Here is a 26,620-nt window from a genome sequence, read left to right on the forward strand (position 1 = left end):
AAACAGCCAGCCTTTACCTGTCATGCTCCTTGTCCACGAGGTGGTATCGTGCCCGGAAAGCCACCAAGCGGGCATAGTAGGCAGGTGCTGGGATAGAGACAGAACGTGTGCATCGTACGTAAGTGTGGCACAGCTGGTATGTCAAGATCTGGAGTTCATCCGCTGTGAAACGGTTGTCATCCCAAAGGACATAATAATGGGATGGTCGGCTGGTACCCTGGGAGAAAAAGATGGTAAGCGGCCCTGACCGGGTTGAGTGGACGGCCGCCGACAAAAGAACATACTAAGAATGTGGTTAGGCTGCGTGACCATACCCCACCACCAATGAAGACACAGGCACAAAACCACAGTTATTATAAAGCAAGCCAGGCGTGGTGGCGCACGCCTTTAATCCCAGCCCTCGGGAGGCAGAGGCGGGCAGATCACTGTGAGTTTGAGGCCAGCCTGGTCTACAACAAAGTGAGTCCAGGAGAGCCAAGGCTACACCGAGAAACCCTGTCTCAAAATACAAAACAAACAAACAAAAAAGAAAAAAAGAAAAAGAAAAGGGGGGGGAGGAACTAAAGCAACCTGCAAGTGTACTGGGGGCTTACCAGCAGGATTTCTGCTTTTAATACTCTCAGCTACAATAGACATATTCTAGATGCAGTAGGAATAACCAACTAATCCTTGACCCAGTAAAAATCCCAGGACAGAGCCCGGCTACCTGGATGCCTGCATGGCTGCACAGATAGAAGTCAAACTCAAACGGGTGGGTGATGTTGGTGTCCACAGTGGTCCCAGCTGGAATGTTACCACTCTTCCCAATCTGCAGAGACAAACACAGCCAAGATCCCAAGACCTGCCTGGCCCTTACTAGGGCCTTTAGTAGAGTCTATGCTTACTCTCCCAGAATTCAAAAAACAAAGAAGGAGGGACGCACAGGAAAAAGAACTAAATTCCCAGACTTTATCTCAAGACTTCTCTCTCAAGGTATAAGAGACAGGATGAGTGTACCAGTGGCCTCAACACTTCCTCACTCACTCGCTCATTCTTGTCAGCACAAAAAAGGCGGGTGTGATGGCGTTTCTGCACCACAATGTAAGTGATCCCAGGCTGGTAGTCTTTCTCCAGTTTGATGCAGGCATCTCGAATGGCAAGCAGCTCATAGTGCAGGATCTAGACCCAGGATGGAGAGGGAGAAAAAGACAAATGCTTCTTTTTAATTCCAAGGCCTTACTGAACTAAAACATTACAACTTGTACATGGCTTTTTGCACATAAGCTTTATAAACTGATGCTCAACATAGGAAATGACAGGTCCTGACACTCAGTTCATTGCTTATTTTCCTGGAAAACCTCCACCAGGAGTCTTGGCATCAGAAGACAGTATCTATCTGGTCCCATTCAAAAAGAGACCTTACATTAAGATGACAGAGAACTAGAAAGGTGTGGTGGTGCACGCCTGTATCCCCATGCTGAGAGAGAGAGACAGACAGAGAGACAGACAGAGAGAGAGAGAGATATCAAAAAATTACAGAGAAGACACTAAAAACCACAATGTCCAAATTTAAGTCAATTCTAAGAGCAGACAGGGCTGAAACACCAGAGAGGACTAGATTTATACATCTGTATTGGGTACAGAAGGGGATGAATTCAATTTAAAAAATAAACATACCATAACAGGATTATAGAAAAAATAGACACGCTACCATAGACAATAGATACAGAAGGTCACAGAACAGGTAGAGACTAGAATATAACTTAAAGCAAAGCATGTTCAATCTCAAGGAACATTAACAGAAAAAAAAACCCTCTATAAACAGGGCATAATGGTGCAGACCTAGAACCCCAGCACTGAGGAGGTGGAAGAAGGGGAGGCCAGCCTGGGACACGAGGAAAAAATTACTTGTGTTGTGAGAATGATAGACTCTGAATTTTGCTAAAACTAGACTTCAAGTCTTTAAACGCCTCTTAAGTCTCATTTTTTACGTCTATTAATTTTACTAAGAATCAAGTAAAATATAAAGACATAGGAGTCTTAGTGGAGCTGAGTACCTGCTGACGGCTTAGTAAACAGCTGACTTAACGGAAGGCTCTGTGAAGCTAGGCTACAGGCAACTGTCAGGCATGCTAACACTTATGAGCCACTGGTCTAGCTGCAGATGGCGGCACACACCCTTAACTGGAGAGGAGATAGGGAATCTCTGTAAGCCGAGGCCAGCCTGGTCTACATAGTGAGTCCAAGCCAGGCAGAACTACGTGGTGAGAGCCTGTCCCTGAAAAAGGAAAGAGCCAGGTAGTGGCAGCGCACGCCTTTAATCTCAGCACTTGGGAGGCTGAGGCAGGCGGATCTCTGTGAGTCCAGGCCAGCCTGGTCTACAAAGAGAGTCCAGAATAGGCAGGGCTACACAGAGAAATCCTATCTCAAAAAACAAAAACAGAAAACAAAACCAGCCCGGTGTAGTGGCTGCATTAACTTTAATCCCAGCACTCGGGAGGCAGAGGCAGGTGGATCACTGTGAGTTCGAGGTCAGCCTAGTCTACAAAGGGAGTCCAGGACAGCCAAGGCTACACAGAGAAACCCTGTCTCAAAAACAAAACAAAAAACAAAAACAAACCAGGAAAAGAACCACTGGTCTAAATAGTCTCAACACTAACTATGCAGGGGCACTGAGAACTGTGCGCTGAAGCAAAGGTCCATAGATGCTTGCTACTCTACAACTCAGCGGAGATCCCTGGGCCTTTTCCTGTACCAATAGCTTTGAAAAAGTAATCCTCTCGCCTCAAGCAGGAAAGGTACCAGCCACTGGGAACCATACCTGGGGGAGCTGGCCCTCAGGTACCCCATCTCGATAGAAGATGATGCGGGTGGGCTTGAAGCGGGTGGACTTGTAGAACTGGATGAGCAGCTCACGCACCATATAGGACAAGTCTTCGATGATCTCCTGCCGTGGGCGCTGCACACGCACAGTAGCACAGTATCGGCTGGGGTGTGCATCCATGCTGCCCACCACCTGTGAGCAAAAAGAGCGAGTCAGCCTCTGCAGCACCAGCTTCCTTTGCTGTGAAGGAATGGGTCTAAGGAAGGACCTGAGTGAGAATGCAGTACAGCTGCATGAGCTCACTCGACGTGTCCTAGGAAACCTAGATCAGGAGTCTTAGCATCAGAAGGCAGTACCTATTCGGGAAGAATAAGGGAGTCGGATCCAGTAAATACTGGTTTCAATCTGTTCTGCCACAGAGGCAGAATTTAATTATTTAATATGTCATGGGGATGTTTGCTTTCAGTGTCCTTGCAGGACGCAGAAAGCACCCACACAGTCTATGCCCAGTAGCATGAAGAATGACCTTGAAAGCCGGGCACGGTGGTGCACGCCTTTAATCCCAGCCCTCGGGAGGCAGGTGGATCACTGTGAGTTCGAGGCCAGCCTGGTCTACAAACCAAGTCTAAGACAGTCAAGGCTACACAGAGAAACCCTGTCTCAAAAAACCAAAAAAAGAAAAAGAAAAAAAGAATGACCTTGAACTCCTAGACCACATTCATGCAGCTGTATTTTATATTGTTTTTTTTCTTTCATTTTTCTGTCATATTAAGTGCCCTGGGGGCTGAGACTTAACTAGTTCATTAATGAAATGCTTTCCTAGCAGAACAAGACCCACCCAGAGTAAAAGGTAAAGGAGGGAAAATTACATGGAGACAGCTAATCTACTAGATGGATCAATGGTCTAAGAAAGGCCAATCCTGCAATCAAGTAATAACCTTAAAAGAGATTTCAGAAAGGAGATACAGTCACTTCCTTACCTCCCTCAAAACGGGAGGGGAAAAAAAGAAAACATGAATGTAGGGAAAGAACAATTGATATACAAAGCTTCGGGCCACAGGCTATCCTCTCACTACCCCAAGCTCCCTTCCCTGACCCCTGACCCCTGACCCCTGACCCCTGCCTCTAAAAGATAGGGCACAGAGTTAGGTTTCAGGACAGTGCAAGGTAAGAGCAGAGCTTTGGGATGGAACTCATGTGCACTCTTCCCCCCAGCCCCCGCCTGCCCAAAACAGGGTTTCTCTGTGTAACAGCCCTGGCTGTCCTGGACTCGCTTTGTAGACCAGGCTGGCCTGGAACTCACAGTGATCCACCTGCCTCTGCCTCCCTGAGGGCTGGGCCACCACACCCGGCTGCTTGTGCACTCTTTAGGCCTCAGCGTTGAGAGGAACCACTCACTGCTGTGATCGATGGTTTCTTCCCGTCCCCGGCTGGGGGGTGTGTAACATCTGCTCCCAGGAAAATCACTGGCTGTTGAAAAACAGCAGAGCTGAACAAGGAGAGAAGAAAAACGGTGAGGAACTGAACCTTCTCTGGCTGGCACCACCCAGCGCCCGTTCTAACCTTCCCCCACTTCTGTTTCAGTCACTCTGCCTGGACACGGTTCTTGCCTCTTCACCAATCCCCGGCAGGTTACCTTGACAAGTGCAAGTAAGAACTCATACCGCTGGTGTGGGACGAGGATGTTGTTAATGCCGCCGAGCTTGACGTTGATCTTGAGGCAGAGGTTGGACAGGGTCTGAGGTGAGGTCTTGACCACGTTCTTCACCTGCACACACTGTGTTGCCATTCCCAAGAGTGTGTCTCCAACACGTTTCACTTCAGCTTTGGGATGGGAGACACTGATTAGTGGATTTGGCACACCTGCTGAAGGTCTGTCTCGTAGGTGTCACCCGCTATAGGAAGTTCTAGGGAGGGCAAGGATGACTAGAAACAGAACATTCCTGGTCCTTATTGTATCTAATACTAATCTTTAAAATCATGAGAAATAGAACATTGGTAAAACCGAACTATGCGAATGTGTAACGGGGGTAATACCCCAGTGAGCAGAGTGTCATGGCGGAACTGAAACCTGGAAAGGAGGGGGCTCAGAGAGAGCATGCCAAGCAACGGGAAAACACGCAAAAATCTACCCCGAGGCAGATATGACAGCTCACACCTGTAACGCCGGCAATCGGGAGACTGAAGCAGGAAGAACATTACTTTAATGGCGGTCTCAACTACACAGCAAGAGTTTCAAAGCAAAGCAACAACAAAAAGAGCATGCAGAATTCTACCTGGAAATAGTAAAGTAGTTTTGAGTAATTAGGAGCATATTGTAAAAGAAAAAAAAAATTGACTGTTAGGGCTGATCCACAGAAGAGGACGAGAAACTTATTTAGACACTTATTTAGTTGAAGGGCTGGAATGTAGTCAGCATGTGCTTGGCACCCACAAGGGCCTGGGATCAGTCCCTAGCACACACAACAGCAGCTGAACGCTCAAGAAATAGCTAAGAAACTTGCTTAAAGACTCTGTGCATAAGGAAAATGAGCTTTTGTGCATTATTTTATTAATAATTTTCAGTCTAGTAAAGTAATGGATTTCATTATGGTATTTTCACACATATACCTTGTTTATGGATTACTTCCAGGTCTGTAGTTTTCTTAACAGATATAGATCATAAATTCTTTGAGTTTGAGTGCAGTAAGGATACAACTAGGCAAATGGGCATGGTACGTAGAAGGTTGTTTATTTTTTATTTTTTGTCAAGTGCAAATTTGTGCAATACTGAAGACAAGTAGTAATTGAAGGCATGCTGTTACGGGGCCACTAATAAAGATGTAGTGCAAAGAGAAAGATAGTTTTAGATGCTCCTAGGGGTGAGGAGCTGGAAGTCAGCAGCCGGGCTACATCTGAATCTTGAAAACCCAGCATTTGCACAATAAGGCAAAGAAGACGAGTCTGCCAAAGAGGCAAGTTCAGCGCGGCTAGGAGGAAGACCAAGACAGATAAAGAAGAAGCAAATAATCTCTTTACAGCAATGTGGGAAAATTAAAGGAACTGTAAAATAGTATCTTAAAGCTGGACGTGGAGATATCTATCTGTCTGTCTGTCTGTCTGTCTGTCTGTCTGTCTGTCTATCTGTCTATCTACCTATCTATCTATCTATCTCCCCCCACAAAGGCTAAGTCAGGTCTCAAAACAAACAAACCCTACCAAACAAAAAACAAAAAAGAAAAGAGGAGAGAAATGAGCAAGCCACAGAATGAAGACACTGTGTGATTCAAACGTATATTCAGTTCAGAAATTATAAGGAATATCTATAAATCAATAAGTAAAAGGCAGCTAAGTAAATAAAAAATGTCGTGAATAAGCACTTTACAAACCAGGTAGCCAAAGATAAAAGACAGAAACATCTAGAACCACTGGACACTGATGGTGTAGTAAAGTCTAATACATTTAAAACCCATTCCTAGACCATTTCTACACAAATAGGCACAAATGCTCAGAAGACAGGCACAAGCATTATTTATAAAAGCTAGAAACAAGAAACAATCCAAACATGTGCATCAACAGTAGAATGAAGCTAAACATAAAGTCTGACGTGTTCACACAATGGAAACACATAAGAAATTACAGCAGCATACAATATGAGTGAATCTCACAAGCAGACTGTTAAATAAAAGCCAGCAAATTAAAAACAAAAACAGCATAATTGGAGCCGGGCGTGGTGGCTCACACCTTTAATCCCAGCACTCGGGAGGCAGAGACAGGCGGATCGCTGAGTTCAAGGCCAGCCTGGTCTACAAAGTGAGTCCAGGACGGCCAACGCTACACAGAGAAACCCTGTCTCGAAAAACAAAAAAAACAAAAAAACAAAACAAAAAAAAAACAGCATAACTGCATTTGTATAAAGTCCAAAAATAGGCAAAACTAATCTATATCGTTTAGGATGAAAACAGTGGTCACCAATTGAGGGAGAGGGTGGTCGGGACCCCAGTGGGAGCTATGTTCTACTAGGTACATGAGTATCACTATGATACTTCGTGGGGGAAACATCATTAGGCTGAATACTTAAGGTTTACTTATGGGGCTGGAGAGATGGCTCAGGAGTTGAGAGCACTGGCTGCTCTTCCAGAGGATCTGAGTTCGATTCCCAGCACCCACATGGCAGCTCACGGCCATCTCTAAATCTAGTTCCTGGAGATCTGACACTTTGTTCTCACTCACCGAGGCACCAGGCATGCACACAGTGTGCAGGCACACACGCAGGCAAAGCACTCATGCACATAAAATTAAGTTAAACATTTTAAAGACTTTGCTGGGCGTGGTGGTGTATGCCTGTAATCCCAGCACTCAGGAGGCAGAAGCAGGTGGATCTCCATGAGTTCGAGGCCAGCCTGGTCTTCAAAGCGGGTCCAAGACAGCCAGGACTACAAGAGAAACCCAATCTCGAAAAATATCCCTAAAATATTCATTTATACATTAAAATTAATAAGTTTATAGTTTTTAAAAAGCTAATAGTATCTATCAATCTAATAGAAAAGAAAGGAGCTATGTGAACATCACAGAGACAGTGTCATTTTTACCCAGTCTCTCAGGGGGAGGCAAACAAACAAACAAACAAAAACAACCCCACATCTTTTTCTGCCACCTAAAGGAAACATGAATTATAATCAACTTCACTCTATAAGGAATTACTGATGTCATCAGTGAAAGATTCTACTTTCAGTGTGTGTCAGAGAGCACAGTTACAACTATTTCATGCTCAAAATAAATCAATCAGCCAGGGGGTGGGGGTGGCGCACGCCTTTAATCCCAGCATTCGGGGGGCAGAGGCAGGCAGATCTCTGAGTCTGAGGCCAGCCTGGTCTATAGAGAGAATTCCAGAACAGCCAAGGCTGAAATTCTGTCTCAAAAACAAACAAACAAAAAATAATCAAGGCATCAAGTGACTGGATTTCTAATAAACTAAAGGAATCCAAAAGAGACCCAGTGGGGCTGGAAAGGTAAGGTAATCTAGGCTGAGAGGACTTGCTGCTCCTGCAGAGAACCTAAGCTTGGCCCTGGCACCCACGCTGGCCAGCTAGAACTGTGTGTTCCGGCTGCAGGGGACCTGGCATGCTCTTCTATACTCACGTGCTCATTAATACATATACACAGACTTTCAAATGAGATACTTTTGTTTTTGTTTTTGTTTTTTGGTTTTTCTAGAAAGGGCATCTCTGTGTAGCCTTGTCTGTCCTGAAACTCAATCTGTAGACCAGGGTGGCCTTGAACTCATAGAGGTCCATCTGCTTCTGCCTTCTCTGCTTTAATACTCTGCTGGGATTAAAGGTTTGCTCCCACCACCATCTGGCTTAAAATAAATCTTAAAAAAAAGAAAAAGGAAAGCAGGAATGATAACACATGCCTTTAATCCCAGCATTTTGGGGGCAGAGGCAGACAGATCTTTGAATGAAAAGCTTTAGTAATTTGCAGCCTATTCAAAGCTGCATAATGAGACTTTGTCTCAAACACACAAACAAAAACAAAACACAAAAGGATATACTTATCCTCTAGGAAAAAGTTAGGTTTTGAAAGGCGGACAAAAATTTAAGGGTAAGAATGGCAAAAAGAATATTCAGACATTCCAAGCGAAGGGAAAATATGAGTAAAACACAATCAGAGAGTGGAGAGCACACACCGAAGGAGCATTGAAAGTTCTTACTCTGCTGGTTACAGCTTTTTATACAATCAGCTCGTGAAGTTCAGAGAGTTTGGCAGTTTGCCCACATTGGTTGACTGGGTTCAGAACAAGTGATTTTGTAGTAGGCGTGTTAAGTGAACAATACAGGATAATATCAGGCCCTAAAAGCTCTTTATGCAGTACTGACTGAAGACCAGGCAAGTTTGGGGGTTTTGTTGTTTAAAAAAAAAACTCTGATCAATACACAGATTTGAGGGGCTGGTGACAGCTCAGGAAGGTGGACAGGGGAAGTGCTTTCCCAACTGACTGACACACACACACACACACACACACACACACACACACACACACACTGTGGCAGAAGTACATGTAGATGTGCGTGCGCACATGAGACACTAAATAAATGTTTCTAAAAAAACCCCTTGAAGGCCAGGTATGGTGCCACACACCTTTAATCCTAGCACTTGGGAGGCAAAGACAGGTGGATCTCTGGGAGTTTGAGGCCAACGTGGTCTATAGAGTGAGTCCAAGATAGCCAAGGCCACACAGAGAAACCCTGTCTTGAAAAACCAAAAAATATTTTTTTTTGAGAAGGTCAGAAGAAATGATCAATGAATGCAGAAGAAGGGAGGAGAAATGGAGAGACTGCAAGGACTGGTGTGAAGATTACAGCACTGTGTTACGGTACCAGGTAAGGGCCAAAGCAACCAAAACAAGTGAGAACACCAACAGAAAACAGGTAAGGGGAAGAGGACCGAAAATCTGAGAACACCAGGCATTCTTGGTAATGACAAAAACAGATGGAAAATGCCTCCAGAAGTCAAAGTTAGACGAGAACAGAAACAGGGCCTCGATCCCAGGGGAGGAAAGCAGACAAGGAAAAGGCTAAGGAGTAAGTTGCTGTTGCGAACTGTAGGCATAAGGTTATTGTGTAGTTTAAATTCTGATTTACTGTCTAAACGTTGTATAAACTCTGCTCCCCAACTCTTCTCCTGATATGTCAATAAAGCAGCTTACAGCTAGTTGATGAGCAGAGGAGAGAATAGGGCTGGACTTCCTGCCAGCCAGGGGAGGAGGAGTTAGGAGAGGAAGTAGGGGATCCGCCAAGGGTAGAGGTCCAAGGAAGAGGAAGAGGAAGCTGGAGCCAAGGAAAGCTACAAAGTTCAAGCATGGCTGGGGTGTTTGCTGGGAGTAAGACAAAATAGTATAGACGGTTAAGAACAGACTTAAACTGCTCAAGATTGTGTTGTGAAGCTTTGTATTATAAAAGAGTCTCAACTATTTGCGTGATGGCCGGGTTAACAGATGAGCTAAGAGAAACAAACACTGTTTTATATAAAATGAACTTCAACAGCATACCTGTGCATACAGAATAGGAAAAAAAAAACCTCTCAAAGAAGAAGGAAAGCAAGAGAAAGAAATGCTTTGAGGACATTGTAAAATTGTTTCAATGCTTTAGGACACTTAATCTGAAGATATTTAAGTTGAGAGACATGATGTCCAAAGATACCCAAACTGGATGGGAAAAAAACACAGAGAAGTGGGGTAAAAGGACAGTAAGGAAATTTTTCTTTTCTTTTTCTTTTTTTTTTTTTTTTGGCTTTTAGAGACAGGGCTTCTCTGTGTAGCCTTAACTATCCTGGACTCATTTTGTAAACCAGGTTGGCCTCGAACTCACAGTGATCTGCCTGCCTCTGCCTCCCAAGTGCTGGGATTAAAGGCGTGTGTCACCATGCCCAACTTGGGACAATACAATTTCTGAAGCAGGCAGAGATAAGGGAGGAAAATAGTCAGAAACTTAGTCATTTGTAAAATAAAAATGAGGAAACAGGGAGAAATGTTGCAAAAAGTCCACGCTGCTTAGCAGAAGCACCTCAGCTTAAGCTCAAAACATCCTCAAGAGTAACACACTCCCAAACGACAGCCATCTGGCCTGACCCATCTCAGTACCCAGCTACCTCAGGCTGGCAGAGTGACCCTGTTACAGGGGATCCTGGGAAATGTGACCGAACGTGAACAGGTAAACAAAACTGAATGACTCAATAGCTCAGACAGAATATTTCTCTGATTTAAAAACACAAACAAACAAACCACTGACGTCACCAAACGTCTTTGGCAAAAGCCAAACATCTCCACTGACTGCGCCCCAGGAGCCCCTAGAGGCTACCGTGAAGCAGATCCTATCGTTATTATCACTGTCCCAGGGGAACTGTACCATACACAGGCGTCTTCCCGGGCAGGATGACGATAATGAGCTGCAGGCCTGAGTAGGTGTTCTTGAGATGCCGGAACATGGGCTCCACGCTGTCCGCCCCCTGCGCATATTTGCAGAAGCATGGTTGGCCTTGGATGGGCATGCCCGCGTCCTTGGAAATCTTCCGCAGCTGGTCCGTGAAGTTCCTGTAGCACAAACACGGTCAGGGAAGGACGGAATAAATCCCACTGAATTTGATGACCAGATCCCTCACCCTGGGCGTTCAACTCTGGGAGATGCTAACATGAATGATGCAGAGCTGATAGAAAAGCAGAGGCCAATTGTAAGCAAGTTTATTTCCTCTCACTTTAGGTTCTGTCCTGAGAAAGGCAACAGAGTTGGCAAAGTGCGTGGATACAGTAAAGACAATCAAGCCACCACATATACAAAAATGTGGTGGCAAACAATTTAATTTCTCAAAAAAAAATTTTTTTCATTTTAAGTAAACTCAGTCAGCAGTGAAGTGCATGTCTAGCATGTACAGGCCTTTGATTCACGCTCAGCCTGAAAAACTTAATTAGTAATAGCAGTAATTTGCAAAGAGAACAGAAATGAAAGTTTCAAAAATATATACCACTAAACATATCAGTGACAGCTCAGGAAGCATTTTTTCACATATTTAAAAAAATAGGTAAGATAGATGGTGTGTTTTATGCAAATTTAAAATAAAAAATACATCAACAAAAAACTAGATGAAAAGATGACAATACACTCTAGCAATCACATTAGAAGAAAAGAACCGAAGTAGAATGCAGGACAGCAAAGAATGTCAATTTTATAAAAAACTTCTTTTTTAAAAAAAGAATGACGTTAAGCCGGGCGTGGTAGCGCACGCCTTTAACCCCAGCACTCGGGAGGCAGAGGCAGGCGGATTGCTGTGAGTTCGAGGCCGGCCTGGTCTACAAAGAGAGTCCAGGACAGCCAAGGCTACACAGAGAAACCCTGTCTTGCAAAACCATAAAAAATAAAAAAATAAAAAAAAAAAGAATGACGTAAATATAATAAAACTCTGAATGTTGACTATATGGGTGTGGACAATATTATTATTATTGTGCTGGCTAGCTTTTCATCAACTTACCAAAAAACTAGAGCCATTTGAGAGGAGGGATCCTCAGTTAAAAAAAATGCCTCTAGGCTAGAGAGATGGCTCAGAGGTTAAGGAGCACTGGCTGTTCTTCCAAAGGGCCTGAGTTCAATTCCCAGCAACCACATGGTGGCTCACAACCATCTATAATGTGATCTGGTGCCCTCTCTGGCCTGCAGGTGTTACATGCAGGCAGAACACTGTACACATAAGAAATAAATCTTTTTTTTTTTTTTTTAAGAAAAATAAAGAGCTTTTTAAAAAAAAAAAAAAGAAGAAGAAGAAAAATGTCTAGGTACAATTCATCTGCATTTCCCTGGGTAGGCAGGTGGTCCTCTGACGCATAAGCAAGCAGGCTGAGCAAGCTGAAGGAGGAGGAAGCCAGTAAGACGCACTCCTCAATGGCTTCTGCATCAGTTTCTGCACCCAGGCTCCTGCCTTGACTTCCTGTCCTGATGTCCCACAGTAACGGACTGTGATGTGGAACTGTAGACAAAATAAACCCTTTCTTCCCCAAGTTGTCTGTGGCCATAGAGTTTTATCACTGCAACAGAAACCCTAACTAAGACTATTGTTTTTGTTTTGTTTTTGGTTGGTTGGTTGGTATTTTTTTGGTTTTTCGAGACAGGGTTTCTCTGTGTAGCCTTGGCTGTCCTGGACTCACTCTGTAGACCAGGCTGGCCTTGAACTCACAGAGATCCATCTGCCTCTGGGCTAGAGAGATGGCTCAGAGGTTAGGGAGCACTGGCTGCTCTTCCCAAGTGCTGGGATTAAAGGCGTGCGCCACCATGTCCGGCTTATTTTGTTTTTGTTGGGACAGAGTTTCTCTATGCAGACCTGGCTGGCCTGGAATTCATTGTATGTTGTCCCAATAGCCTCAAACATGAGTCAATGTCCACATTCTGAGTGCTGAAATTATAGGCACGAGATTATATACTGGCAAGAGGTATCATGTCAGGCTAGCTACATTATGAAAAGATATCTGTTTTATTTTTAAAGTCTTTTTAAAATATAATTTATTTATTACTTTTTGATGTGCATTGGTGTCTTGCATGTATGTGTTAGAATGTTGGTCCCCTGGAACTGGAGTTACAGAAGTTGTGAGTGCTGGGAATTGAATCTGGGTCCTCTGAAAGAGTAGCCAGTGCTCTTAACCATTAAGCCATCTCTCCAGGCCCCCTAAAATTTATTTTAAAACAAAACAAACAGAAGTAATAAATAAGAACAGTTTTAAAACTACAACCTTCAGGTCTCAAGCCATGCACACACTCATAATCCCAACCCTGAGAGACTGAGCCAAGAGGACTACTGTGAGTTCAAGGTTGGCCTGAGAGATACAAGTTGACACTCTGTCTCAACACGCCCACTCCAAAATTAAACAAATAAATAGAAAGTCATACCAGGCGTGGTGGTGCACGCCTTTAATCTCAGCACTCAGGAGGCAGAGGCAGGTGGATCTCTGTGAGTTCAAAGCTGGTCTGGTCTACAAAGAGTCCAGGACAGCCAGAGTTATACAGAGAAACCCCGTCTCGAAAAACCAAAACTAAACAAACAAGTAAAGTCCCTATAAGCTAACCATTGCTCCTATAAATAAGAGACAGGACTTTACTGTTTCATATACAACTGTAGTATAACTACCAAAACATCAATCAAGTTTTATTTTATCAGATTGAAGATACGAGAATTCCCTTTCTTTCCACCACTACCAGACTATGACTGGGATACGATATCTAAGTGTTAGGAACCAAAAAGTATTGCAATACCCAGAATGTGCAAGGCCGTATCCTAACAGTGACACAGCTACAGTGATAAAGACTGACAAAAAAAATTAACAGGGTTCAATTTGTTTATCCATCACTGACAAACTTCTCCAATCCCATATTCTTTGAGAAAAGGATGCTTTTCTTTACGCTCTGAATCCTATGTCCTCCTCTGTGAGTTCCAGGCCAGCCTGGTCTACAAAGTGAGTCCAGAACAGCCAAGGACACACAGAGAAACTCTGTCTCTACAAAGCAAAGCAAACAAACAAAACAAACAAACAAACAAAAACCCAAAACAACAACTACAACAAAACCTAGACAAGGGCAGGACAAAGGAGTAGGAAGAAGATGGTGCTTTCAGTGAGATGACCTCAGCATAAACGCAAAGCGATGGGAGCCCTGCCACTACTGCTAAGGACTACACAAACAATGCCAGAGCAAATGTGACAACAGTCTAGCCTAAAGCTAAAGAACCCAGGAAAAGAGACCAAAAACCAAAAACAATTCCCGGGGGCCAGGATCCAACAGGAGCTGACAGAAGTAATTTCTTACAAAGAGATCAAGGGCACATCCCCATTTCTCACACCAAAGAGCAGTCAGGTCCACTAACTTCCTCATTACCACAAAAAAAGACAGCAGACACTGTCATACCATACCTTTATGTGTATGATAATGCAATAAAACTTTAAAAAAACTAAAAACTATAGGAAAAGCACCAAGTGGCTTCTATATACTCGCTTACTTACTGAGGCTTCCTCCTCTAACCGTGCCACTAAGCTACTTGCCGGCATCTTTTCCTTCCCTGCTGCCATTTACTCTTAGCTTCTCAGGGATGATGATGGGGTCCTCTCAACTCATGTGCACCTACCTCAGGTCACTTGGATCTGACTTAACTATGATGATGAACACAGCTCAGAGGACCAGTTGTTGGTGGTCCTTTATAGAAACAACCACAAGTTCCTAATTAGAAATATAAGTTTTGAAGCTCAGATCTGATTTGAGCTTCCCTCCGAACCTTCCCTGATATGTACGCTTTGGACAAGTTGTTTAACCTCTTCCAGCCTCCATCTCCTAAAATATTACCACATACAGGGGTCTGGATGAGAATGGTCCCCATAGGCTCACATATTTGAATGTTTGGTCCCTAGTTGGTGAAACTCGGAAGGATTAGGAGGGTGGCCTTGTAGGAGGCGTGCCGCTGCCTCCTGCTTATGGATCAGATGTAAGCTCTCGGCTACTGCTGCATGTCAGCTTACCTGTTGCCATGGCCCTGTCAGGATGGTCTTGGACTCAGACTCTACAGCCCAAATAAACTATTTTATAAGCTGCCTTGGCTATTGTGTTTTATTATAGCTACAGGAAAGTAACTAAGACCTACACACTCACTATCAAGATGAAAGAACGTAAATTAGTCATGTAAATGTAATGTCAGCATAAACAGTTATTACCACTGCTATTTATTACCAATTATGATAATTAGAGCAATAAAATGACTCAGGCCTCCCTTAGGAGAGTCACACTGTAAAATTCATCTCTGAAATAGCTATGGCTTCTGAGCTCTTCTGCATACATTTGGACAAAAGGGAATTGGCAGAAACGTAAGTCAGAAAAAACAAAGTGGACAGAGTTATAAGAGAAAAGGAGAGTTGCAGATCCATTTTGACTCCTAGAGGTTGTGAGATCAAAAGCTCTCTGGGATCCTTCCCACCCACCCAACCCACTTCCATCCTTACTTGAGCACCTCTTCTCGACATTGTTTTTGTGGTGCGAAGCAGGCGATGGCCCAGACTTTGATCTCAATCCCGTTGTAGAACTGTTTCCCACGCATGTCCCAGACACCTTGGTTGGGTGTAGCAATGGCCCGGTTCTAGGGACAGGCAGAAGGGGCGCTCAGGTGAGCCTCAGTAGAGCCATGTGAGGCGGGATCAAATCCCCTGAGTATGCAGCCCAACCACCCACATATACCCCAGATATGTTGTCTGGCCCTGACCCTGCTCACCCGGCCGCCATACTGCAAGATGGGAGCCGGCAGCACTCGCCCCGTCACCTCCGTCATGTCATCTTTCACTTTGATTCCAAATTCCTGGATGTAGGGATCTAAGTTGTAGCTGGCATTCTTCATCTGCAGGGCAAAAGAAGGGGATCTCAGGAGACCAGCAGCTTAGCAACATAGCTCACGTTCTGGGTCCCAAGGCTGCCAAAAAATAGCCCTAAAAGGGGGCTGGGAGAAATAGACTATGAAGGGAGTGGAAGTAGAAACGGGAGCTGAGTTATAAAGGAGGGAAAAAGAAGCAGCTAATGGCTCAAAAAGGAAGAACAGCCCTGCAAAATCTCAGACAGGAAATCCCGACGTGGCTGGGCATGGTGGCACACACCTGTGAGCCCAGCAACTGGGAGGCAGATCTCTGTGAGTTCGAGGCCAGCCTGGTCTACAAAAGGAGTCCAGGACAGCCAAGGCTACACAGAGAAACTCTGTCCCAAAATCAATCAATCAATCACTCAGTCAATCCAGACTTAGGTTTCTTTGAAGGAAGGGCCTGCTGGACTGACCATTAAAGCATCTATGCTACCGGGGGCCCCAATGCTCAGTGAACAGCATCACTGCTCAGCAGTCCCACTGACCAGGCGACTGATCTCCTCCTGTCTGTCTGGAGCTGACCTAGCTGTAGCCTTTATCATGGTCGAAGTCTGGTTGTCAGTCAGCTTCTTAATGCACCGCTGCCCAGCCACAATGTTACAGACCTGAGGAGAGGAGGGCAAGTGGTTATGGCCTGAGTACAGCCTATCCTAGCGCCTACCTTAGCTATCAAGCAGGGGGGAAAGGGCTATAGAACCCTTTACGCAAAAATACATTGTGACCAAAAGTTGGGAATCCAGGGTGCATCTGTGATCAGTCTCATGTGCTAAATATTTACAATTCCATAGGGTGTCTAGAGATCAAATAAAGACAGGAAGAGCTGAACCGTCCTGGAATACTGCACTCAGCAAACTATAACATAAATTATTATGACCCAAGGACTAAGTCCTCAGCTCTTTCGAATATCAAAAACATAATATAACAAAGCAAACCAGATTCCAATGGTGGCAAAAAGCGCTCCTCCATCTGCGACCAACCAAGAGGAGCAGAGATAGCTTAAAATTCTTGAGCCCCTGAGGAATAAAGTACAGGAATCACTATTTGCTTTTGTCTTTTGTGTGTGTGTTAGGGGACATGGGGTATTGGGGGACTTATGAATCCTAGGCAAGCAAGGGACCAACTGAGCTGTCTCCAGCCACAGAAATCACTGCTTCTGCTGGTTGGCAGAGTTCTTTGTTAGTTTGAGGAGCATCCTGCTACTTGGTTCCTTTGTCCTGCGCACATAATGGAAATCAGAAACAATGCCCAGTGACAACTAAGATGTTGACTTCTTATAAGCGTAGGAAGCCAATTGGTTTCAGAAGGCTTATGTTCGAAGTGCAGCTTTGTACTTCTAAATGGTGTTACCTAGGGCTAGTCCTCTTTCCTGCTTGTTTTTCTTTTGTTGTTGTTGTTTGTCTGCTTTTCTATACAGCTGCCCTGGAACTCTGTAGACCAGGCTGGCCTTGAACTCACAGAGATCCACTGAGCTAGTCTCTTAACTGCTCCAAGACTCATCTTCTTTCATCTCAGCTATGATTAAAAACAAAACAAAAGTCACTGTCTCAGGATGCTGTATGGCCAATGTTTTGTATGCACCGGCTCTAGCTCTAGCTCCCAGAGTTCATATTAAGCAATGGGAAGGAAAGGCAGGCCAAGGTTACCACCTGCTTTTAAATTTCACATTTCAATGAGTACACCCGAGCACCCAGAACTGTGGAGAGTTACTTTCCTAAAGATGCTTTCAAGCAGTGGCACTCCTCAGGCAGTTACCGCTTCAGAACCAGCACCGCCAGGAAACTACAAAAGGAATGCAGCAAAACTGGAACTCTGCATTGTTGGTGGAAATACAAGACAGTGAAGCTGCTGCGGAAAACTGCATTGTGGCTCCTCACAACATTAAACACATGATTAGCCTATGAGCCGGCAACTCCACTTCTGGATATGTGCTCAAGAGAAGAGAAAGCCGGGTTGAGTAGGGGTTTGTACACCCTGTTCATAGCAGCACTATTTATGTAAGTGCTGTTTGTGTGTCCATCCGCATTAGAAAATAGAAACCAAATGTGGTTTACACACGCAGAAGTGTATTAGGCTTTAAAAAGGGAGAGAATCCTAACACAGCACGACACGGAGAACCTTGAGGACATCCTGCTAAGTGAAATAAGCCAGTCAGAAAGGGCAGCCATATGCTCCTACTTGCATGAAGAACCTAGAGGAGCAGCCAATTCCTAGGAAGAGAAAGCAGAACCCTGTTGAGGCGGGAGGTTGGTCTTTAATACCTGGGGATAGTTTCAGCTCTAGATGAGGAAAATGTTCTGGAGATAGACAATATGAAAAGACCTAATGTCATAGAACTCTACACTCCATGATTAAAATGCTAACTTTTATGCTATAAACTGCGGACTACAATTTGACAAAATAAAGAGTAGTGCAGGAATGAACTGTCTTGAACATGAACAAATGATCTTGCTGAGTCTCTCGGTGGCCTGAATTACTACTTAAGGAATTCAAAGACCTATGTTGGGGGCACTGGCTATTTTTAGTTCCTAGCCAAGGAGCTTCAAATAATCCATATTCTCTTACTTACACCTTCCACAGATTCCAAGTATAATTAAAATAAAATCCACCTGACTAGAAACTGGAACCCTCATTCACTGCTGATAGGACTGTAAAATGAGAGGCGAGTCTGGCCGCACTTAGGACATTAAACAGCTATGTGAAATTTCACTCTTATATATGTATGCAAGAGAAATTTTTAAAATGTATTCAGAGCTGGGCATGGTGGCGTACTCCTTTAATCCCAGCACTTGGGAGGCAGAGGCAGGCTGTGAGTTCGAGGCCAGCCTGGTCTACAAAGTGAGTCTAGGATAGCCAAGGCTACACAGATGAGGACGAACCTTGGAATAATTATGCTAAGTGAAAGAAACCATTCATGGCAGGCATGGTGGCTCACACCTGTAATCCCAGCCCTCAGGAGGCAGAGGCAGGTGGATCTCTCTGAGCTTGAGGCCAGCCTGGTCTACAGAGTGAGCTCCAGGACATCCAAGGCTACATAGAGAAACCCTGTCTCGAAAAACCAAAATGGAAACAAGAAAAAAGAGAAGCCATTCACAAAAGGCCACAGACTGTATGATTCTGTTTATATAATTTGCCCAAAATAGGCAAATCCACAGAGAAAAAAAAATAGCTTAATGGCTATGAGAGACCATGAGGGAAAGAAATATGGGCTTCCTGCTGGAGGTTATAAACATCCTGGAATTAAATAGTGATGATGCCTACATAATCATGTGAGTAACTAAGAACCACTCAATTGTATAATATCATAATTTTATAACGTCAATTATGTCTTGATAAAGCCACTGAATTTTTTTTGGTAAAATCCTCCACAACATCCAATACAATCTAACCCGCTACCTTTTCCACCACCATCACCCATTACTTACTTTTCTTAAAAAAATGCAGACCGTGTCTTGCTTTAGAGCTTTATCAGCTATTCCTTCTGCCAGGAAAGCTTCTCCCTTGTCCCTGCTATTATTACAAGGATGGTAGCCATGATTTGGGACTCAGATCAAATGTCTCCTATAAGAGGCCATCCTTGACAACAATAGCTAAAATAGTCCCTTGACCTGTTTTATTACTTTTACAACACTCACTACCATTTGTAACTACATATGCAGCACTTATCAATTTGTTGTCTGTCTTTCTAGAAGCATAAACAGTCCATGAGAGGAGGGACCCTTTCTGGTTTGGTTTTTGTTGTTGTGGTTTGGTTTGGTTTGGTTTTTCGAGACAGGGTTTCTCTGTGTAGCCTTGGCTGTCTTGCACTCGCTTTGTAGACCAGGCTGGCCTGGAACTCACAGGGATCCACCTGCTTCTGCCTCCCGAGTGCTGGGACTAAAGGTGTAGGCCACCATGCCCGGATTTCTTGGGGGGATGGGGGTTTGAGAGGGTGCCTATGTGCAGCCCTGGCTGTCCTCGAACTTGCTATTTAAACCAGGCTGGCTTCAAACTCACAGAGATCGGCCTGCCTCCACCTCCCTAGTGTTAGAATTAAAGGTATGCACCACCACAACCAGGCTCCTTTCTCTTTTTTTAATCTCTATACTTCTAGTACATAAAACTTTATATAACATATGCGCTTAATAAATAAGCAACAATACAAATCAAGGAATATACGCGATTCACCTTGAAAACTACTCTTTCAACATAAATAACATTGTTTAAAAATGTCAGCTTCTGTCTGCTTTCCCAAAGTTTCTGAGTTCAATTCCCAGCAACCACATGATGGCTCACAACCATCTATAATAAGATCTGGTGTGGTCTTCTGGCATGCAGGTGTACATGAAGGCAAAACATTGTATATGTAATAAATAAGAAAATCTTTAAAAAAAAAAAAAAGAAATGTGAGCTTGCAGCAGCTATGGGTTTGTGAGGACCTGTCCCTAAGGCCTCAGTTTACAGCTCTCAGGACACGCCGCCTCCACTCCACTGCTGGTGTGTCAGCTACTATCAGGAGTTGGGGCTCTTGTTCTGTTTCCCTTTCCCTTTAACCTCACTTTCCTCCATTAGGTTCTGAAACCCCAGAAGTTCAAAAGAAGCTTGAGCTTTAGGTTCACAGAAGCCTCAACCCCTGCTGCTGGAATAAGTGGGGAGACTATGCCACTCTCCGATCCTACTGTATTTATGACTCCCCTTTTAGACTTATAAAGACAAGTTCTGATTCAATAGGTAGAGGCAAGCTCTGCATGTGAAACAGCTCAGGTGTTGCCTATCCTGGTGGCACTGATGATCCTTCATAATCATACACGGGACCAGAAAATGAGGCTGTCAGAAATTCTTCATGCGGCATTTGCCTAGAGAGTCTCACTGGTATTCTATGACTTAAATAGGATTATTTACTATTTAATAGTTAGTGTTATTATTATAGTAATAAAAAGTATTATTTCACTGAGCATGGTGGCACACGCCTTTAATCCCAGCACTCGGGAGGCAGAGGCAGGCAGATCGCTGTGAGTTCGAGGCCAGTCTGGTTTACAAAGCAAGTCTAAGACAGCCAAGGCTACAGAGAGAAACCCTGTCTCGAAAAAACCAAAAAGTATTATTTCTATTAAAAGGGTACTACAAAGATCCTCTTGCTGGCTCCTATATTTCAAAGGTCTACAAAGTACAAAGGCAGGAAAATCTGGAGTTTTGTTTGTTTTTGTTTTTTGAGACAGGGTTTCTCTGTGTAACGGCCCTGGCTGTCCTAGACTCGCTTTGTAGACCAGGCTGACCTTGAACTCATAGAGATCTACCTGCCTTTGCCTCCCGAGTGCTAGGATTAAAGGAGTATGCACCACCCTGGGCTAAAATCTGGAGATTTTCTTTCCTAATAGAGCATACTAACCACTGGGCAAATGAGATTTACATTACAGGTAGTATTTGTCTCCATTTTCTTTAAAATAAGATATAATTGTGTTTCCAGGTCACTCATTATCCCTAACTTCTTTTTATTTTTTTAATATTTATTTATTTGTTTATTATGTATACAGTGCTCTGCCTGCATGTACTGCATGCCAGAAGAGGGCATCAGACCTCATTGTGGATGGTTGTGAGCCACCACGTGGTTGCTGGGAATTGAACTCATGACCTCTGGAAAAGCAGTCGGTGCTCTTAACCACTGAGCCATCTCTCCAGCCCCCGCTATCCCTAACTTCAAACAGCAGGAAAGAGAAATTAAAAGACACGTGTGTGATTATCTAAGCTCAGCTGGCACAGGGCTTGCCTAGCATGCATAAAACCTTGGGTTCAATCCCCAGCACCTCGTAAATTGAGTGTGGCAGTGTATGTCTAGGATCCCAGTCCCTGGGAAGTGCAGACGGGAGGATTAGAAGTTCCATGCTATCCCTGTCTAAATGTGAGTTCAAGGCCAGGCTGGGCTATAGACTTGCCTCAGACAAACAAGAACAGTAAGCACAGCTTGTGCTTCTGCCTGCAGGCCCTGAAGAACATGAGAGTAAAGGCAGGGCAGAGAAAAAAAATTCACCAAGTAAGAAGTCTACGCTTCATATGAACACAACCTTAAACCTTGCTAGAGCATCAACTGTCCAAGCTCTTAGGTGAGGAGCTCAACAACAGGCCTGCACTGGGTAGCGCCCGGCAGCCTTACCTCAAGGGGCAGATACGTGTGCTTCTGTTCTTGCCCAACCTGCAGGCAGGGCAGGTGGGGATACTTGAGCTGAAGGTTATATTTCTGCTTGAAATACTGGGCCACGGTGCACTCCACAGTCTGCCCGCTCTCCAGCTGCAAGGGAAACCTGTGTGGAGGGAGGGACAGGAGTATCATAACTTAACCCTGCTTCCCCACAGCCACACCCACAGACAGCGTCAAGCCTTGCTTCATCCTCTTTGATCGCTGCCGCTCATGGGGAAGCGAGCGCGACATGGCTTCACTGGAGAAGCCAGATTTGATGGACAAGTTCGACAGCAGTCAACCGTATCTCACTCATCTGTATTTCTAAAGCCAAAAACAGAACAGACACTAAAGAGTCCAGCATAACCTGGCATCAAAAAATAAAGGGGGAGGCTGGGCATGGTGGCGCACGCCTTTAATCCCAGCACTAGGGAGGCAGAGGCAGGCGGATCGCTGTGAGTTCGAGGCCAGCCTGGTCTACAAAGCGAGTCCAGGACAGCCAAGGCTACACAGAGAGACCCTGTCTCAAAAAACCAAAAAACAATAAAATAAAGGGGGATGGGGGCAGGCGGGGATGGAACCTGACGGCTTCCCTCCACCTAATCCAGGGACTTTAGTTGTTTCAGGAGGAAGAATTAAAATATTTTCTATTTATAGATCCAACAGTAATGGGTGGACCATGCATGTTTATAGTAAAGGTCCAAGGAGGAAACCAAGAAAGGTAAAACTCATACAGATAAACAAGAGGCTGTCAAATTCTCATCACTTTTCTTCAGGCTCAGGCCAGTGCAAGCCATATTCTGAGGGACCACACAAGAAGGCAGTGGGTTAGGGAGCCGCTACCGGTTGACCGCTCTTAGCGCTGGGTGCTGCCAACTTACGTCTGATGGCTAGCAGGGCGGCGGGTAACATTACACACGCGGTATTTCCTCTTCATCTGTCCACAGTGGGTCACTTCCACCTTCAGGCCTGAGATATACACAGCACTTGTCAAAGCTGAAACAGACTACTCACGCTCCCTTGCTTGGCCTTTCCAGAGGGATTTCCTCCTCTTGGGGTTAGAGAAAGCAGCGCTTCCCCTCCCTCCCCCATTTGGGTTGGTCCTCACCTTTTATCTCCTTGGTAAATCGAACACGCTGGGAATCCGTGAGGGGCTTGGGTTGTTCATCTATGTTCCTGATGTCCAGGACCTCACACATGAACTCAATCACTGGCTGTGCTTTGTAAAAGGCAGTGGCTGAGACTGTAGGGACAGGGGAGGGACAGCTAGGCTCAGATTCGTTCAGAAAAAAAAAAAATGAATGAAGCCATTAAACGTTATACCCTCTTCTTTATAGGGTACCAGGATAGGGACGGGGCGTGCCAGGGCTACAGGAATTAGACTAGGAGTGTGGCTGCAGAGCTGGGAGGGACGAGGCTGGGAGTGTGGTCACTGGATGGAGGGTGCCCCTGGCTCCATAGCTCTCCCCACTCACCATCAATGTTGAGCATCATCTTCCACATGGCAGGGCGCACAGACTGGTGAAAGCCGAACCAGACCTCGCGCCCACCCCCCAGCGGGTGGTAGTAGCCCTCAGGCGGTGAGAAGAAGGAGCGGCCCACAGGGGTGTACCTGGCAGGGACAGGCAGAGAACTGGTCCCTAGGGCACAGGCCCCCACCCTGTGAGGCATCCTGGGCACGGAGGAGCCCTGGCCTGGAAGGCAGGACACCAGGGCTTTAATGCCAGCTCTGTTCTTGGGCCAATAGTAAGACTGACCTTGTACAAGTTTCTACCTTTTCTCTGCCCTGCAGGGATAGATGGAGTGAGGCCAAAATGGTACCTAAGGAAAGGGCCAGGGGTCTAACCATCTAAATGTATATATAGATATATACTTGCCTGGCTCACAGTAGGGCTTCAGTTTTCCCCCCAATGATCTAGCAAGGGACCTTAATACAGATTCGCTCCCTCCTCCCCGACAGCAGTTTTGCCAACACTTGTAGCTTAGATAATAACTATACGCGCTACCTCATAGATGCCAGGTGCCTCATGGCCACATCCAGGGCTTGCACAGACTCCAAGGGCACAGGGATCTGGCCACTGACCAGGGCTTCATGCAGCATGCGCCAGCTCACGATGGCGAGCCACTTGATGGAGACCTTGAAGATTCTATCCTTCCCTTCCCCAGGGATTGTCACCTCAAAGTCAACCTTCAGGAGAGGAACAAGGAGTTGATTACTATCCGGTCCCCACAGACTAGACGTCCTGCCCTGCTCACTGTCTCCCTTGAAGTCACCAGGCGCTCACAATTTAAAAACCTGAGTAAAAGCCCGCACCCTTATTTCCAGGTATGAAGCCCAGTGCTTCTGGCCCTCTCAACCCGGAAGACAATCCTCTGGGTCAATTTTTTTTTTTAAATATAAATCTAATCTCAGTCTGCCTGGGGACAGGCTTCCAGTGCACTAGGCGCCCACCCTGACTTATCATGCCCAGAAATACACTTTTTAGCACAAAAGAAAACGGGGATCTCCGGCCTCCCAGAGGGCCTCCATGAGCTCTGTTCCATGGCTTCCACAGCAGAGCATCGCAGGCCTAGCCCATCCCCGGCCTTACCCTCTCGTTGCCAATGGGCAGTGCCGTGACCGTGTAAATGTTCCTCTTCCCATCATACACAGGCTTGCGGTCCCCAAAGATCTGAGGTTTGAAATGCTGGACCATGTACTCCACCACCTCCCTGTGAAAGACAGGTGTGGCACGCGGGAGCTGAGAATGACACTTCAGGCGTCAATCCCCCATCTCCTGTGCTCACTCCTAACATCTACTCTAAGGCAGCGCTTCTCAGGCGTCAAAATTCCCAGGAATCTCGAGGAGACTTCATGAAAACCCGCTTCTGATTGGTAGGTCTACGGTGTGGCTTGAAAACCCACACTTCTGACATCCTGCTGACGATGCTGGCCCTCAGATCACCAAGACCCCCACAACCTTCTGAGGGGAGAAAGGCCTGCTCCCAGGGCTATCCCGAACCTTCCACAACCTCTAATTCCCAGTCTGTCAAGTAAAAAAAAAAAAAAAGGAACAAAAGGAAAAAGATCTGAACTAGACTAGAAATAATAAAATAAACTGTAGAATGTGTTCATCTCTCCAGCTCTCTCAAGTTTTACCTGTTTTCTCTCCATTATCATTTTCCTCAATCTCACTTCTGACTTCTTCTGACAATGCCTCTAAAAATTGACAATGTCTCAGTTTAAACTATCCTATGCCAATGATTCCACTGCTAGGACTTTATCCTACAGATACACTCACGCTTCAGTGAAAATACTTAACAGTTTCAATCTTGTAGCAAAAGTTTAGACAGAATCTAACTATTCCTCAAATCAAGCAAGTTATATAGCAATTCCATGGGATATCTACAAAAGCAAGAGGCAGGGCCACACATACTAATATGTATTATTTTCCAAAATATGTGGCTAAACAGAAAAATGAACACCATAGAACAAAGTAGTTGGTTGTACATTAATATTATATATGTGCATATAATATTATGTGTCATGCATGTATATATTAGTGTAAACATACAATATTATACGTAATGCTTATGTATAATTAGTATGTATATTAATTGTATATACTTATATACAATTATGTATGTACACATGTGTATATGCACACGCACATATACAATATGTAATAGTGTAATTAATAGTATATGCATACATTAATACTAAAATTAATAAATAATGAGTAATTGATGCTAATATTAATATAAAATATATTATATATACACATGTATATGATAGAAACATCTATGTGATACTAATGTATACATGCACAGAAAACTATCTGAAAAGACACTCAAGATTGTTTGAAAATGTTCTGGGGACAAAAATTTTTCACTGCTAGACGTCTTCCTCTTTTTTTTTTTTTTTTTAGGTTTTCGAGACAAGGTTTCTCTGTGTCACAGCCCTGGCTGTCATAGACTCCCTATGTAGTCCAGGCTGGCCTAGAACTCACAGAGATCCACTTGAATTTGCTGGGATTAAAGGCCTGCGCCACCAAGCCCAGCTTCACTGCTAATTCTTAGTGTTTTTAATTGTGCATTTGGTTTTCAGGTAATGAGGCAGTTTACAATAATACAACTTCTAAGAGCAATCCCTGCAACTATGCATCCCACAACATCTCCTGAGGCAAGAACAGCCGTTCTCACTCCTGCACCTCTGCCCTCGCCTCTTACCCTCTCCGTCCTCCTTTACACCCATCCTTACAAGTCCTCTCCCTGTCCATTTCAACAAATGCTGGAATGTGCTGGGTGCTACACTTCCCCTGTGCAGCGTGCTCTAGCCAACATGTTCCTCTTTCCCTGTCTGACAAACTGCACCCGGTGCCATCCACATGCATCACTCACCGGTTGACTCTGCGAGGACACTTATCTGGCTTGATGTCCACCTCGTAGTGGTAAACGTCAATCTTAGGAATGTCCACCTCAAAGTAATTGGCCAGAAGCTTGATTGGCTTGCCCACAGTGCCAATGCCAGGCCGGCGAGGTGCCTGGAACACCTGCTGCAGGGGAGGCAGGTAGGCACCTGCAGCTGTGAAGACAAGAGGCTAGTGAGGACAGAGTCTGGCAATCTTCTAACTCCTATAATCGGAAAAGGCCTTCTAAATGACGACCAGGGGAGTGCGTCTCTTTCCTGTTTCCTCACCCAGCATGAGGCTTCCACTAACTCAGACATTCCCAGACTCACTGTTTTTTCCTGATGACTTACTTTGCTTTTACTTTTGCTT

The 26,620-nt window shown here is 44.8% G+C and overlaps 1 protein-coding gene and 1 long non-coding RNA gene across 5 annotated transcripts in view; both read right to left on the reverse strand.

Annotated features, from left to right (window-relative positions):
• The window catches only part of AGO1 (argonaute RISC component 1), a 37,618-nt gene that overhangs the window by 4,902 nt on the left and 6,096 nt on the right, over positions 1–26,620 (reverse strand). The window contains exons 2-18 of one of the 4 annotated variants that reach the window (XM_084786249.1): positions 26,241–26,424; positions 24,452–24,572; positions 23,867–24,048; positions 23,336–23,472; positions 22,969–23,103; positions 22,742–22,829; positions 21,837–21,984; positions 16,195–16,314; positions 15,563–15,694; positions 15,306–15,439; positions 10,690–10,874; positions 4,468–4,627; positions 4,202–4,292; positions 2,801–2,995; positions 1,024–1,158; positions 707–808; positions 18–217 (exon numbers count right to left, since the gene is read on the reverse strand). In XM_084786249.1, coding sequence (XP_084642375.1) covers positions 18–217; positions 707–808; positions 1,024–1,158; positions 2,801–2,995; positions 4,202–4,292; positions 4,468–4,627; positions 10,690–10,874; positions 15,306–15,439; positions 15,563–15,694; positions 16,195–16,314; positions 21,837–21,984; positions 22,742–22,829; positions 22,969–23,103; positions 23,336–23,472; positions 23,867–24,048; positions 24,452–24,572; positions 26,241–26,424 — 2,449 coding nt within the window. Of the gene's footprint in view, positions 1–17; positions 218–706; positions 809–1,023; positions 1,159–2,800; positions 2,996–4,201; positions 4,293–4,467; positions 4,628–10,689; positions 10,875–15,305; positions 15,440–15,562; positions 15,695–16,194; positions 16,315–21,836; positions 21,985–22,741; positions 22,830–22,968; positions 23,104–23,335; positions 23,555–23,866; positions 24,049–24,451; positions 24,573–26,240; positions 26,425–26,620 lie in introns of those variants that run through there. The other 3 variants (XM_084786250.1, XM_084786252.1, XM_084786251.1) reach the window with 3 other exon arrangements.
• Positions 19,439–21,788, reverse strand: LOC311600783. Its single transcript, XR_014780360.1, has 2 exons — positions 20,921–21,788; positions 19,439–19,497 (listed from the first exon to the last, which is right to left on the reverse strand). It is a non-coding gene; the product is annotated as an uncharacterized lncRNA (long non-coding RNA).

The sequence above is a fragment of the Acomys minous genome, assembly GCF_964271855.1.
Source record: "Acomys minous genome assembly, chromosome: 6".
Taxonomy (NCBI): Eukaryota; Metazoa; Chordata; class Mammalia; order Rodentia; family Muridae; genus Acomys; species Acomys minous.